Source organism: Cryptotermes secundus, unplaced genomic scaffold, assembly GCF_002891405.2.
Source record: "Cryptotermes secundus unplaced genomic scaffold, Csec_1.0 scaffold770, whole genome shotgun sequence".
Taxonomy (NCBI): Eukaryota; Metazoa; Arthropoda; class Insecta; order Blattodea; family Kalotermitidae; genus Cryptotermes; species Cryptotermes secundus.
The window spans coordinates 412,807-427,555 of record NW_019723912.1 but is presented as its reverse complement, the minus strand read 5'-3'; the positions used below and the strand labels follow the sequence as shown (position 1 = coordinate 427,555).

Sequence of the window (14,749 nt, the reverse complement as noted above, 5' to 3'; positions counted from 1 at the left end):
TATATCTGCAACGTGAAAAATGTTACATATTAATGTTATGTTTTGATTTCTATTGGTTTCGTGTTGTTAATATTATACTGTTTAGTACTCACTATGTCTTATGATGTGTTCTACCCTTGTGGCTGTGTGCGTTGTATCGTTGGATGTGTGTGTGTGTGTGTGTGTGCTGTTTTTGTTCTCTTATATTATTGATCGAGTTATGGTGTTGTGGGGGTAGGTGGTGGGGTTGTGTTGTGTTGTTCTGTGTAAATTGTGTGTAATTCATGAAATATTGGGTTATATATTTCTTTATTTATGTTATTCATATGCGTGTTTTTCTTTGTTGTTCTGTATATATGGTAGTTTTCCAATGTGTTTAAATATTGTCCTTTTTTATTCATTGCTATGATGTCCATAGTATTTTCTATTGTACCGTATGTGTGTCCCGTATCTAAAATGTGTTGCGAGTATCCTGTATTACACACATTCCAGACATAAGACACAATAACAGTAATACAGGATACAGGGGGGAAGCCTTTTGGAAAGCACCAATTCAGAAGACAGTGCAAGAATTATATAAAAAAAACTGATCTATCACAATGATGGTGCACTGATACGGTTCAAGGCTGGGTCCAATATAGTGTAATGTGTTTGGAATCCAGAAGAGTCACTTCTATGGAAACGCTGGAATAGAGCGTTGCATTGGAAACAACAATAGTGATATTGTAGGTCTAACAGGAGTCTCCACGGTTACAACAGAAGGTCCAATGCACAGCAACGGCCGCGAACATATAAGAAGGCAATACATTCGATAAGAGTCTCGCGATAGATGCCTAGAGATACAGATGTACTGGCTGAGATATTGTAAGCAGTCATTGTAATACTGCAAGTGCTAACAATTGTAAAGGGTGTGAAAGTGTGAGTGTCCAGTAAAGGTTCTACTGAACTTGAGACCTACGCGGACTTATTTGTTGCGTGACACACAAAACACGTAACAATATTAATGGTAAGAACTGTTAGATAATGTTACCAGAGACTTAGTATTTGCACTAGCACTTACCTGAAACGAAATGCGTCCATCACCATCTTTATCAACAATGTTAAACATCTTACGAACAAACACAGCATCAGGTTTCATGCCAAGTGCACTGGCAAATTCACTTTTAGACAGTGACGTTCTCATGACAGTCATCACCTCCCCATCTTCGTCTCCATCTGAACGTGAACGTCTTCGCTTCTCACCTGGCTTAAGCCCGAAAGTCAGAGCATAGGCCTCACGGAAGAAGTGCTCAAGCCTCCTCTGTCTCCTTTCTCTTGTTTCCGCATTTGTTAGCATAATCTCACGTGGTGACTGCACACTGACCAGCCGCTTTTTGTGGGAATTCAGAAAAGCCTCCAATTTTGAGACAAACTTCCGACGCGCAGCAAGAGTGTCAAACTCCAACACAAGATCATGGTCTCTTGGAACCCGGATTAAAACAAGTGGACGCTTTTTGTTTCCACTGCTGTCCTGAAATAACAGTAAAATGTTAGATGAAACACTCAGTGCTTCAAAGTAAGACTTCAAGAAACACTATTCTTGTATATTTTATCATCTTCATCTACCTCACAGTTTTTGTAACAGCAAATTTGTTGTACAGAAAGTGACAGAAGATGATAGATCTGTATATGGTCTTCCTGATTCTCTAAGGATATTCATTTCTGAAGAGTTCTATCTTCTGGGATAGGTTTCTCTGCAACTATTGTTAACTTTCAACACACTACAAGGTGTTATATCTGCAGAGACAGACCTCTTCATAACCACTGCTGTAAGAACCTCAAATCCTACACTTTCATTTCTGTTTGTACTTTGTCAAACACTCATTCCCAAAAATTAAAAACCAGTTGTGGTTATTTCTGCTGCCGCAACCACCGCCACATTTACTATTTTATCCACACTTTTTCTAAGTTCAGTACATATTATTCAGCAATTTCAATCACAGTGTTACATGACACATCAAGAAATGATGAGTCCAGCAACAAAGTCGACTGAAAACTTCAATACACACCATCTGAATAACTACCTCACAGAAAAGTGAAAAACCCGCCTAAGGTTTCTTTGCAGAGCAATGGATCTGAAAACTAAAGTGATGGAAATCTAAAATAGGGATTATTTTGTCTTTGGATAATTGAAATTTAATGTTACATGCCAGAAAACTACATAAGTGGGAGAGCTGCATTATATAAATGAATTGTTACAAGAGCAACTAATCACATTCTCTCTTTCTTGCACCTACCATCCTCCTTCAACTCATTTCACATACTGATTCATTCACTCTCTCCTCCTGCCTGCTTTTCACACTTCTACTTTTCTATTATCCCTCATTACACTATGGCTATCTCCCTTGCTAATAAATCTGTGCCCAAACAACATTACACACGAATTAACGCATGCCAGTATAAGCCACACACTGCATGCTGTTGTGTGATGTTAATGTACTCACCTGTGATTCCTCTACTGTCAGAGCTTCCGACGTTCTGAAATTCACAGCTCGTAACTTCTCGCCTTTCCGATCAACTGTGTGAATTGCTGCTTCAGGTCCAAATTTCACTTTCACCAAGCGGCGATGGTTGGCATGGAGCCACTCTCTTACGGCCATCTTATCTACTGAAGTCCTCCCTCCAGCATTGTTTTTCAGCTCCTCCTGCTGCATCCTCAGGCGGCGGCGGCGGCGGTTCTGAAGTTTCACTACTCCGTACCCAGCTCCAGCACACACAATTGGTACAAAGCCCAGGAAGACACAAGCGTAAATATAGGCCAGCTCACTACCCTGAAAAAGAAAATGATTAAGCCATCTATCAACAGAAAACATAAGTAAGGAATGTGAAACTGTATATTTATATCAATTTATTCCACTTTTATAAAATTCCAGAAAGATAAATCTGTTTCAAATGGACTAAATTTAGTTCTGTCACAGTACTAGCATTTATTGTAGGGAACCACAGAAGCAGAGCAGTGCCATCAGCAAGCTACACATTCATCAGACATCAATATCACAGGAAATGTGTTTCAAATGTCAGACTGCCACCAGGCAGGCCCTTGCACGTTTCTGTGTGGAGGCTGACCACTGAAATTATGCAACCTATATGAAGGTTTCATTTTAAAAAGTAAGAAACAACATAGCTACTGCACAAAACATTTTAGCGTGAATCACATTAACACACCTAGTATTAGTCTCAGTGTTACTGAAATCCGCAAAATCTAATTCTTTGGAACCTTATGAATACCATGATGTACCATACCAATTGTGAGATAACTGTTTATATTGTCATGTGTAGAGTGGTACGCATGGAGAATAATTGTGGGTTCTAGTTCAGAAGTTTGGATTTATTAGCACCTTGGTTACGATCTCTCTTCATTATGGTCAACATAGCGCTATTGCTGACACACACACACACGCGCACACACACACACAGGTACTCTCCTGCTACCACAACTAAAACGCAGGAACTATAACAGTCTCACTGAATCACACACTCCAACTATTACACATGACTGAAGCTCTCTAATCATGCATCATATCTTCACAGGTCAAGGAACTTTCCATGGCTATCCTCTACCGAGAGCTCAGAACTCAGAACTGAATTGTAGCACCATTTGTTTTTAAGAGAACTCCTTTGCACAAACCACCATAGAAAACAGTGTCTCCCATTGTTGTGGATGCATTTTTACTGCTGTGGCCGTGCTTTTGCTAGATGTGGACCCCATAGAACACACCTGTATTCATGTTTACAAAGCTGTTGCCTGGCAACACATTGATCAAATCTGTTACAATATTTCCAAACGACCTTAGTTTACACTGATAAGGAAATCTCTTCATTTTATGATTATATGAATAATACATGTACACCTTTCAGACAAGAGAATATTTGGACCGAAGAGGGATGAAGTGACAGGAGGTTGGAGAAAACTGCATAATGAGGAGCTTCACAACTTGTACTCTTCTCCAAGTAAAATTAGAATGACCAAATCAAGAAGGATTAGATTGGAAGGGCATGTAGCACGAATGGGGGAGAAGAGGAATGTATATAGGATACTGGTGGCAAAGGCAGAAGGGAAGAGACCACTGGGAGGACCAAGGTGTATGTGGATGACAAATATTATGATGGATCTTTGAGAGAGAGGATGGGATGGTATGGAGTGGATTGATCTGGCTCAGGATAGGGACCAGTTGAGGGGTCTTGTGAACATGGTGATGAACCTTCGGGTTCCATAAAATGCTGGGAAGTTCTTGAGTAGCTGCACAATTGGCAGCTTCTCAAGAAGGGCTCAGCTCCATGAGTGAGTTGGTGGGCAGGCACTTGCTTCAAGACATCGCCATAAAGTGTAACATTTTACCTCAAAGTAGTCATAGCCCTGAAGGTATTTACAAGGTTCCAGTAGGCTGGCGTTCAGCTGTACTGGCTGGGGGCATGGATCACCCTTCACCCAGAAGAAGACATGCTTCTGTAATTCACTGGGTTTGATGTCTGTGCTATTTACAATCACATCATACAGCCTCACTTGCCGAATTTCCTCTATCTCTTCATCTGTGAAAATCCTAGATGCATAAAAAATTATTAACAAAGTATAGAGACTGGGAGAATGGTATATGGTTCATCTTAAGTGTGTATTCATGCAGAGGGCAGCGAAGTACAGCCACGGTCAATTCTTTATAAAAAAAAATAAGGTAGTGTCAAATAAATATGAGAATGATTCTGAACCTTTAATATGAACATGTTTTTATATAAATCTCAGCCCACAATATCAAACTTAACATGACCACCATACACCCCTGACATTTTGTGGGAGATTCTGTAGAACTGAATGCATCACAGCCAGTACTGACAACAAAGCTACAATAGCTATTCATTTGCAATCACATGGGTTTGACATTCCCACACAGAAAATATTTCTATAAAAACCTATATAAATTTCTGAACTGTCCAATGTCTTCTGAAATATTTATGCTGTAAGAATTAATGAAAATACATGCATTTGAATATCATAATTTAGTTTGAAGTAATTATAAGGGAATTAGAAGCATGGGAGTATGGAACTACTGCATGTGGTCATCTCTGAACGAAATGAATGATGCTCTCTGCCTCATGTTTACAGTCAACAACACAATTTAGTGACGGCTACTCAGAGAAAGGGATGAGCTGCCTGCCAGTTCTGTCCCTAATAAAATGCTTATAATAGCGTGTTTCAAACGAACATGTCAATTGTTAATAAAAGTGGTAAACTGTAAACCATCATGAGTTCTTTGAGTGCTTCCGTAAGTCTGAGGAACATAGTACATTTCTTTCAGCAAAATGGCTTCCTTTCCTGCCATATATCTGAGTGATACAATACCATGTATTGGATTTAAACTATGAACATATATATTTTAGTCTCTTCATCACCAAAATATTTTTTCTCCCATAACCAAGCAGCAACATGCCTAATGGCCAGCTTTTCTGCTTTATATTGTTGTGGCTATCAGTCTGGGGATGGAATCTCCCCTGAAGAGACTCACCCACTCTCAGTGTTCTCAAACCAGAATCGATCTGCATCACGTATGCGTGTGAACTGTTCCTTGATGATGGCTCTGAACAGCTCCCCGGGTCCATCTCTCGATTCAAGCATACCCCCAACATATAAGTCCACATTGTCCAATCGATTGGCATAAACTCCAGCAAGAAGCCGTAGCAATTCTGGTCGCTTCTTGAAGAGGGTTGGGTTTATCTCTGTCCATTCTTTTACTCGGGGCAGGCGGAAGTATGACCTTTACGAAGTAGAATGCATAAATTAGGACAAATACTCTAACCCTTTCCTTGGCGTACTACATTCCACTGTAACATTTGAAAACATTTTATATATTTATGTTGCTAGTATATTCAGGTATTCAAAAAAATTACTATATACATATTGTGACTACCAGTGGCTCTACAACCCTAATCCAATAAGTCTGAACTCAATATACCACCATCATCACTGTGACAATGTAGCACCCATTATGCATGGAGGAAAACAGATAAACCAAATTATTTTTGAGGTCCATGATACACTGAGTGCTCTGATATGAAACTGGACCCTGAGACAATAATGGAGCCCATAGAATCTGTGTGTCTTTACATTCTTCAACAGTTTTTAAACACAATTAATTTCACAAATGTTAATGATGTAATAATTTAATTTATTTATTTCTAAAATTCCATTGATCCAATCTGGGCTACAAATATGCCTGATGGATATAGAACCAGTCACAGACAAGTAACTAAAATACACATGCTATGAAAATAAGCATAGGTCAGATCAAACAATAAACCAAACTGTTTATCTTCCTACTTTAACATTATTAAACATAACATCATCTTAAATTTAATATTGTAAAAAATCATCACACAAAAAGGTAGATGATAACATAGTTATGCCAAAATAAAGCATCTATGATACATAAAACCTTAAAAATTCACGTTAAAATTAGTAATTACTATAAAAATAATCCGTCAGTGGATAAAAAGAATTCAATAGAAGGTAGTTTTTTAGAGTATTTTTAAATTGATTCTAATCATCCGGCAATTTCTTTATGCAAGGAGGTAAGTGATCAAATGCCTTTCTACCCATATAATAAACACCATTTTTATAGATAGACAACCTTCGTTGTGAAGGGTAAAAACTATTTTTACCTCTGGTGTTGATATCATATAACTCTAAATTTGTTTTAAATAAGGAGATATTATCAATTACAAAAATTTTTACTGAGAATAAAACGGTAATATATCTAGTTTCCTAAACTCCCTACGGGAATCCCTGTTTCTGGAATTTGTTATAATTCTTGTGGCCTTTTTTTGTAGTTTAAATATATACTGTAAGGGGAATTCCCCCAGAAGATTATACTATATGACATAACTGCTCTAAAATAAGAACAGTAAATCATCCTTAGTGATTCATGGGACACAAAGGGTCTTAAAGACCTAATAGCATAACATGCCTTGCTTAATTTAACCATAAATCCATCAATATGATGCTTCCGTGACAGGGAGCTATCAACAGTAATACCTAGAAACCGAGTATTTGTATTGGTTTTTTTTTTCTTGGCACTACAGCCCCAGTGGGCCTAGGCCTACCTCCATGAATTCCGTTCACTTCGGTTTTTCTAGATCTTACACTTATGGTAGGACTCCTTGGGCGAGTGATCAGCTCGTCGCAAGGCCTCTACCTGTAGACAAACACAGAAAAATGCACACAAACATCCATGCCCTGAGTGGGATTCGAACCCACGATCCCAGCTTCCGAGCGAGCGAAGACGGATTTGTATTGTTAATAATATATTTATTATTATAACTGATATCTAATTGAATTGTTTGGTTATTAGTGGTTCTAAATTGTATATACTGAGATTTGTTATAATTTAGTGACAACAAATTGATATTAAACCATTCATTCAACTGTCTGAAAGAGGAAATAATATCTTTTTTTTTTTAATTTACTAAATTAGGATTACTAACAATTATGCTGGTATCATCAGCAAACATGACTGGCTTAGAGTTACAATTTAACTACTTTAGGTAGGTCATTTATGTACAAAAGAAAAAGCATTGGTCCAAGCACAGATCCCTGGGGCACTCCATGTTTACTCTTCCCCCATTCTAAAGAAGCATAAGAATGTGTTAATTTATCAGCAATGAGGACTCGCTGATACCTATCACTGAGATATGATTTGATTAGAGCATATGCATTGCCTACATTTCCTTAGAATTTCAGTTTCTTCATTAATAAGTCGTGATTAGCGCAATCGAAGGCTTTCTCGAGGTCACAAAAAATACCTCCCACTTATGCCTTATCATTTAAGGCCTGTAAAATATAATTTAGAAGTTTAAACGTTGCCTTTCCTGTTGAGGAATTGCTTCTAAACCCAAACTGTTCACTAGACAATATCTCATATTATAATAAACAACAAGAATCAAATTCCTACGACAGTTTACATCAGGGACAATATCACAATTATACATAAAAAGTTACAGAAATAATATATTGGTATATACCTACATACACAGATTAACATACACACTCTTCAGTTTGTGTATATCCATTTATCCCTACAAACCCAAAGATTATACATTAAAAGATTGCTGCAATGCTGTATTTTTCCTGTAATCTATAAGTAATCATGCATAAGTGGTATATCTCTGTCAATGCTTCAAGTAAAAAAGGAAAGCTATCCCTGTAAGAGGCCGTGAAGGCCCATAGGGCTATGAGACATTGAGGGTCCCACATTATCTAGACCAAGGGTCTCCAAACTACGGCCCACGGGCCACATGCGGCCTGCGATGTGATTTTATCCAGCCCACGAAAGAATTGTGCAGAAACGTGCCAATTGAACTAATTTTCCAGTGAGTACTGGTAAATGTGATTCCAAGCTTATTGACCTGACATATTATACTGCAGTTCGATGGCTTAGCTGTGAAAAGGTTATTTCGCGCTTCTTTCAGATCAGGAATGAAATTGACATATTTCTTACCGAGAAAAACCATCACGAACCACTTTTATCAGATACCAAGTGGCTTTGGAAATTAGCAGTTTTGCTGATCTGGTAAACCATATGAACAATTTGAATTTAAAGTTGCAGGGTGAAAATAACTTAGTCTGTGATTTATTTGCACTTATCAAGGCATTCAGAGCAAAGTTGATACTTCTGGAAAGGCAAGTGAAAAATTGTAACTTTGTTCATATGCTATACTGTGCAGAGTTGCATAAAAAGGGTGAAGCAGAATTTCCTTCCTCGTTTGCAAATTTAGTCATTTTAGATTTGAAAGAACAATTTCGGAAGCGATTTGCTGATTTGGATTCCAGTGCTCAGGAAATTAGATTGTTTCAAAATCCGTTTGACTGTGATGCTGCAGATGTCCCAAGTCAAATTCAAATGGAAATTATTGAACTTCAGGAAAATTATCATATTAAAGACAAATACAAGGAAGGAAATTTGATCGAATTTTATAAATTTCTGAACTCTGAGCAATTTCCAAATTTAAAGAAATTTGCTTGTAAATTTATCTCCATTTTTGGGACGACATATCTGTGTGAACAAACTTTTTCCCAGATGAAGTACATCAAGTCGAAATACAGGGCAGATTTATCCGACGAACATTTAAAGTCACTACTTGTGATTAGCATTTCAAAATTTGAACCTCAATTTAATCAGATTTTAAGAATGCAAAAAGAGTTCCATCATTCACATTAATTGTTTTAATATAATTTGTGATGAAAATATGAGCATTTGCTGCTACTGTCCGATGTCATTAATATACGATAATTTATTCTCACGTACTTTGTATTTAGTTTATGAAATTCTTTGCTTTCAATAAAACTCATATACCTAGAGTTATAAATTTCTCATTTTATCTGGCCCATTGAAAGTGCTGAATTACCTAATGTGGCCCGCGGTTCGAAAAGTTTGGAGACCCCTGATCTAGACAATTGGCTCAAAGATGGCAGTAAGGTTGTCAGCCTTATGTGCCAGCCGCACTTTACTCCCCAGGAAAATTTTTTAATTAATTCCTGGTACTAATTTCTGTTAGAGGCTGAGTAGACCCCAGAGCCATAGTGCGGCTGGAAGGATTAGGTCAATTGAAAAAATGCAACGACCTCATTGGGACTTGAACCCTTGACCTTCCGGCTTGTAACATAGCCCCTCAACCAACTATGCTACTTCAAACCAATTGCAATTCCTAATTGACTCAAAGTGTCTCCTGGCCACACATTCTAGTCCCAAGGAACTGCATGCCAGAATGGTTCCATCTCTGTAGGGAGGGTCAGGGATGAAGATCACAACATTTCTCTTTCCAAAAAGTGCATGAAGAAGAGTTGCACCTAAGAGTGAAGATCATGTTGGTGTTGAGCTGAAGGTCTGTCAAATTCATTGAACACATCCTGCAATTTTGAACTGCTACACGAAACTGGTCTCATCAGCAAATACAAGTAAATCATACTTCATAAAGGTAAAGGTAAAGTTGTCCCTGTGCTTAATTAAGCACCATGACATGAAGACATTGCAAGAGTGGAGGTACAGCTCCAATATTCTTGACCTTGGCACTAGATGGAGGTGAGTGGCCAGCTTACTGCCCTGGTTGTCTTACCTCTGGGGAAATAGCCTCCAGCACCCCCACTGGATAAGAGGCTGGATGGGCCCCAGAGCCAGTCTGGACATTATGGAGAAGAGAAACATATCTTATCCCTGCCAGGATAAACCCTGTCCACCCAACCTGTAGCTTGTCACTACACTGACTGAGCTATCCCAGTTTCTAACTCATATCTCATGGTTTACTTACTTACTTACTCATGGGTCTCAGCCCTTCTGGAGGAGCTGCCAATTCTGCATGTACTCAAGAATTTCCCAGCATTTTATGGAACCCAAAGGTTCATTACCGTGTTCACAAGAGCCCTCTACTGGTCCCTATCCTGAGCCCGAACAATCAAATCCATACCATCCCATCCTACCTCTCTAAGATCCATTTTAATATTGTCCACTCACCTACACCTTCATATCTCATGGTTATGGCAAATAGTGTTATCATAATGCTTGCACTCTTAAGCGTGGTGAACAGCATTAAAGAAGGCAAGAAAGTTAGCCAAATGCCTGCCATGCGAGTGTACAGGGAGTGATCACCTTTGATTTATCCCCACTACCCATAGGGAGAGAGGCTGGGCGTGTTCTAGAAGCAGTGCAGACTTGGTAAAGAAGACAAAAAGCGTACCTACATCAGGAATGACACCATTGTGGCTAGCCTCACTGAGGTATCTAGGCATCTGCAAGAAGAACACATACCTCACGGTGTTGTAATCTGGCAGACCGTTATCCCGACCCCTCATTATGTTCAAAGCTCCTAGATCTCTCCTTGAGAACTCCATTGGGCCAAATAATTTATCGCGCACATCGGAGCACAGCACCGTGTCCTCCCGCTCTGCAATCTGAGAAGACATCCCCAACAGCAGCTCTTCAACTGTACTGTCCGACAGCACATCCTGAGAACAAGCAGAGTATGCACATGTCTGTCTGCTTTGCTCTCTTCTCTAGATGCTCTCAACAATTAAGACCAATTAATAATAGTGATATCCTTAACAAATTCATAAGTGAAAGTCATTCTTTGTAGCATAAGCAGTCCTCGTTTTCATTGTGTTCATCATTACATGTTTCACATACACTGGAGTCCCACCAGGTGGAACAGAGACGAAGGGCACGGAAGCCCATGGGTGTTTCCCTGAAGTGACAGGACCCATCCCGACGGTAGATCCCAGGTGGTATCATTGTGTGTCCAAACCTGAAAGCTGCACTCTGAAACACATGGCTCACTCCAGGGTGAACATCCGGTTTGTAGCCCTCATATGGTGGCAGGCCTTCCCCCATGAAGGCAGGCAGGTACTCATAAGCAATGATATTCTGTTAAGAGACATGCATAGGTGTCAATCATCTGCTCTAACATATATCCACAATGATATGATAGCTAAAAGATGCTTTTGAAATGTGGCACAGTTAAAATATTTGGGAACAACAGTAATGAATCAAAATTTGATTAAGGTGGAAATAAAGGGGAGACTGAACTCGCGTAATGCTTGCTACCATTCCGTATAGAACCTTCGTCTTCTCGTCTGCTGTCTAAAAACGTACAAATTAGATACACAAAACTACAATTTTGCCTGTTATTTGTTTATGGGTGTGAAACTTAGTCAGAAATTAAGGGAGGAACATGGACTGAGGGTGTTCGAGAATAGGGTGCTGAAGAAATTGGACCAAAGAAAGATGAAGTGATGGGAGGTTGGAGAAGACTGCATTATGAGGAGCTACATCATTTGTACGCCAAGTATAATCCGAACGATCAAGACAAGGAGGATGAGATGGGCAGGTTATGTAGCATGAATGAGGGAGAAGAGGAATGCATAGGGGATATTGGTGGGAAAGAGACCACTGGGAAGACCACGATGTAGGTGGGTGGACAATATTAAAATGGGTCTTGGAGATATAGGATAGGATGGTATGGATTTGATTGATCTGGTTCCGGATAGGGACCAGTGGAGGGCTCTTGTAAACATAATAGTGAATCTTCGGGTTGCATGAAATGCTGGGAAGGTCTTGAGTACCTGCGCAATTGGCGGCTTCTGCTACATAAATGGGGAGAAGAGGAATGCATGTAGGATAGTGGCAGAAAAGCCAGAAGGAAAGAAAGAAAGAAAGAAAGAAAGACCACTAGGAAGACCAAGACATATGTGGGGATGAATAATAATATTAAAATTGATCTTAGAGAGATATAATGGGGTGGTATGGACTGGGATAGGGACCAGTGAGGGCTCTTGTGAACATGGTAATGACCATCATACCATGCTTGGGAGGTTCTTGAATAGTTGCACAACTGGCAGCTTCTCTTGAAGCATTAATCTCCATGAAGTCAGTCAGTCAGTTAGTTAGTTAGTTTGGTATGTTTTGTATTCCTGTTATAAAACTCAAGATGGTTACTCAACTTTTATTTTATAAGACAATTTAATTACTGTAACAAAACCATACTTACAGTGCCAGATTACATATTCAAAAGCAGCTTGAAATCTTTGGCATGACATACGAGTAAAGAGCGCATTTGTTTTTACTGTATTTAGTTACAAAAGAAAGACTAGGTAATGAAACTGTAAACAGCTGTTTGAATAGCATATCATATTATCAATTTACATAATGAAGTACAGAATCTGTTTGCAAATATTTAATATTGCCTACCCCTACTGCATTCAAGCATTCCTTAATGGTCAACACAAAACTACGTCCATCATTCATCATAATTTATATAACACAGCAGAAAAACTGAAGTGAAGACAAGTAGTTTCCTAGCTGACAACCTCTGCTCCTCTTCATCCACTCTGTTTTTCACTCATATTTATACATTATGATGGAAACACACCAGCAATGACATCAGAACTTACATCACCGCTTCAGTAACAAAAGCCATTTGACTTGAAATGTCTCTGCATAAACTTTGTTACTCCACTGACAGACATCATTAAACAGGAGGCATCAAGGAGTACCTGGAGTGTAGCCACCACAGTACGGCGAGTTCGCTGAAACACTTCCTCGTCAGGCCAGTCTGGATGTTGTGCCTGTATACGTGCTGCCACCACATTGTGCCACCGGAAGAACAGGATCCCAAATGCCAGAAGAGCAGGGTTCTGGTTAGTGCGAGGATCCCCTAGTACTTCAGAGAGAAATTCATACCATTACATTGTATTGCTTTCCATGAATCCAAAGTTAGTCAAAATGACTGTAGGATGTGGAATATGTCATATAAATACAAAACATATGTACAGTACCGATGGAGTTCTCACACAAGAGAAACCAAGAGTACACAGTGACTACACACAAGGCTATATAAAGATACATAAGTTATTTTCCAGACAACAGGTATTCACAACAGAGTAGAGTGAATGTGTATTTAAGTATCGTTTCAGTGCTATTTTAAATCGTGCTTTTTCATTCATAAGGCCTTTGAGATCAGAAGGCAAGCTATTAAAAATTTTGATCCCATCATAATATGTGCTTTTCTGAAAGCATGAGAGGTTAGCAATTGGTTTATGAAGACAGTGTTTGTGTCTTGTGCTAACACTGTGTACATCCACATTCTTCTGAAGAAGTTCTTCGTCATGTGTAATGAAGTTTATTAATGAATACATATATTCACAAGGAAAAGTTATCATCAAACTCAACTGTATTTTTAATCACAGACATAAAATTAAAGTAATGAAGAAAACTTGCTATTAAACAAAGTAACTTTTAAACAAATGAGTATATGTTTATCATGAAAAACGTCTCTAAAAATTATGTTATTTATTCATAAATAATTAGACATAGTACAATGCTGTGACTAACTAGGTCTCATGCTCTTCATAAGTCATACAAGTAAATTGATCAATTGGCAGGACAGAACTCAACACTCACACTAACCATGGTTAGTTTGCTTGTAGGTAACTTACAGAACAGTCTCTCAGGGTTCATCAGTCGAAGCACGTGAGGGGCAGGGGAGTTGAAAAGAGGCACTCTCATTGTATTTCTGACTGGAAGCTTTCCAGTTTTGTCTGTCAGAAATGTCCCATTTTGGAAAGAGCGCATTGCGTTTACCCATGCTTCACTTGTACTGTAGATGAAACTCCCATCAATCCAGGCGGTCACACGATTGGTCTGCAACAAAACATATAACAACATGAATTGCAATTTGTTGAGCTCTGAATATCAGTCTCTAAAATGCAAATTCATGCAGTGATAAGACCAAAAAAGTATTATGCATGGTGAATGGTGAACAGGAAGAGAGAGAAAATGGGGCATGATATATCTTGGTACAGTATCAACATTCATTTGTAATGACTGAGCAAAACCAAGAAACACCTCAGCTGGGATGGCTGAGAAACGAACCAATTTTCTCTCAGGTTCACTGCCACTGTTTCATAACAAATATGGCCACTTATGCAACCTGCAATCACAACAGATCGCTTTTACCTAACCACATAGTCTAGAATTGTATTTTAAAAATACATGGTTTGAGTCTCAGCTGGGTTACTGGATATCTTGACTGAATGAGCCATTTTGTGGTTCCCCCTTACTCTGTAAACATTCTAGATAATCTTTCAATTTATTCCACATAACAACCAATGAATAACTTAGAAATTTGTAGAAGTCCCATCCATGGCCATATGCAATATCATGCAATCAAACCATAGAAGGTGAATTTTAAGCAC

At 38.8% G+C, this 14,749-nt stretch overlaps 1 protein-coding gene across 3 annotated transcripts in view; it reads right to left on the bottom strand.

Moving 5' to 3' along the window:
- Nucleotides 1-14,749, bottom strand: part of LOC111862142 (dual oxidase) — a 73,071-nt gene that overhangs the window by 20,515 nt on the left and 37,807 nt on the right. For all 3 annotated transcript variants that reach the window (XM_023847316.2, XM_033750574.1, XM_033750573.1), the window contains exons 5-12: nucleotides 13,991-14,195; nucleotides 13,049-13,215; nucleotides 11,184-11,420; nucleotides 10,809-11,005; nucleotides 5,517-5,765; nucleotides 4,358-4,559; nucleotides 2,463-2,789; nucleotides 1,040-1,489 (exon numbers count right to left, since the gene is read on the bottom strand). In XM_023847316.2, the coding sequence (XP_023703084.1) occupies nucleotides 1,040-1,489; nucleotides 2,463-2,789; nucleotides 4,358-4,559; nucleotides 5,517-5,765; nucleotides 10,809-11,005; nucleotides 11,184-11,420; nucleotides 13,049-13,215; nucleotides 13,991-14,195 (2,034 nt within the window). The remainder of the gene's footprint in view (nucleotides 1-1,039; nucleotides 1,490-2,462; nucleotides 2,790-4,357; nucleotides 4,560-5,516; nucleotides 5,766-10,808; nucleotides 11,006-11,183; nucleotides 11,421-13,048; nucleotides 13,216-13,990; nucleotides 14,196-14,749) is intronic.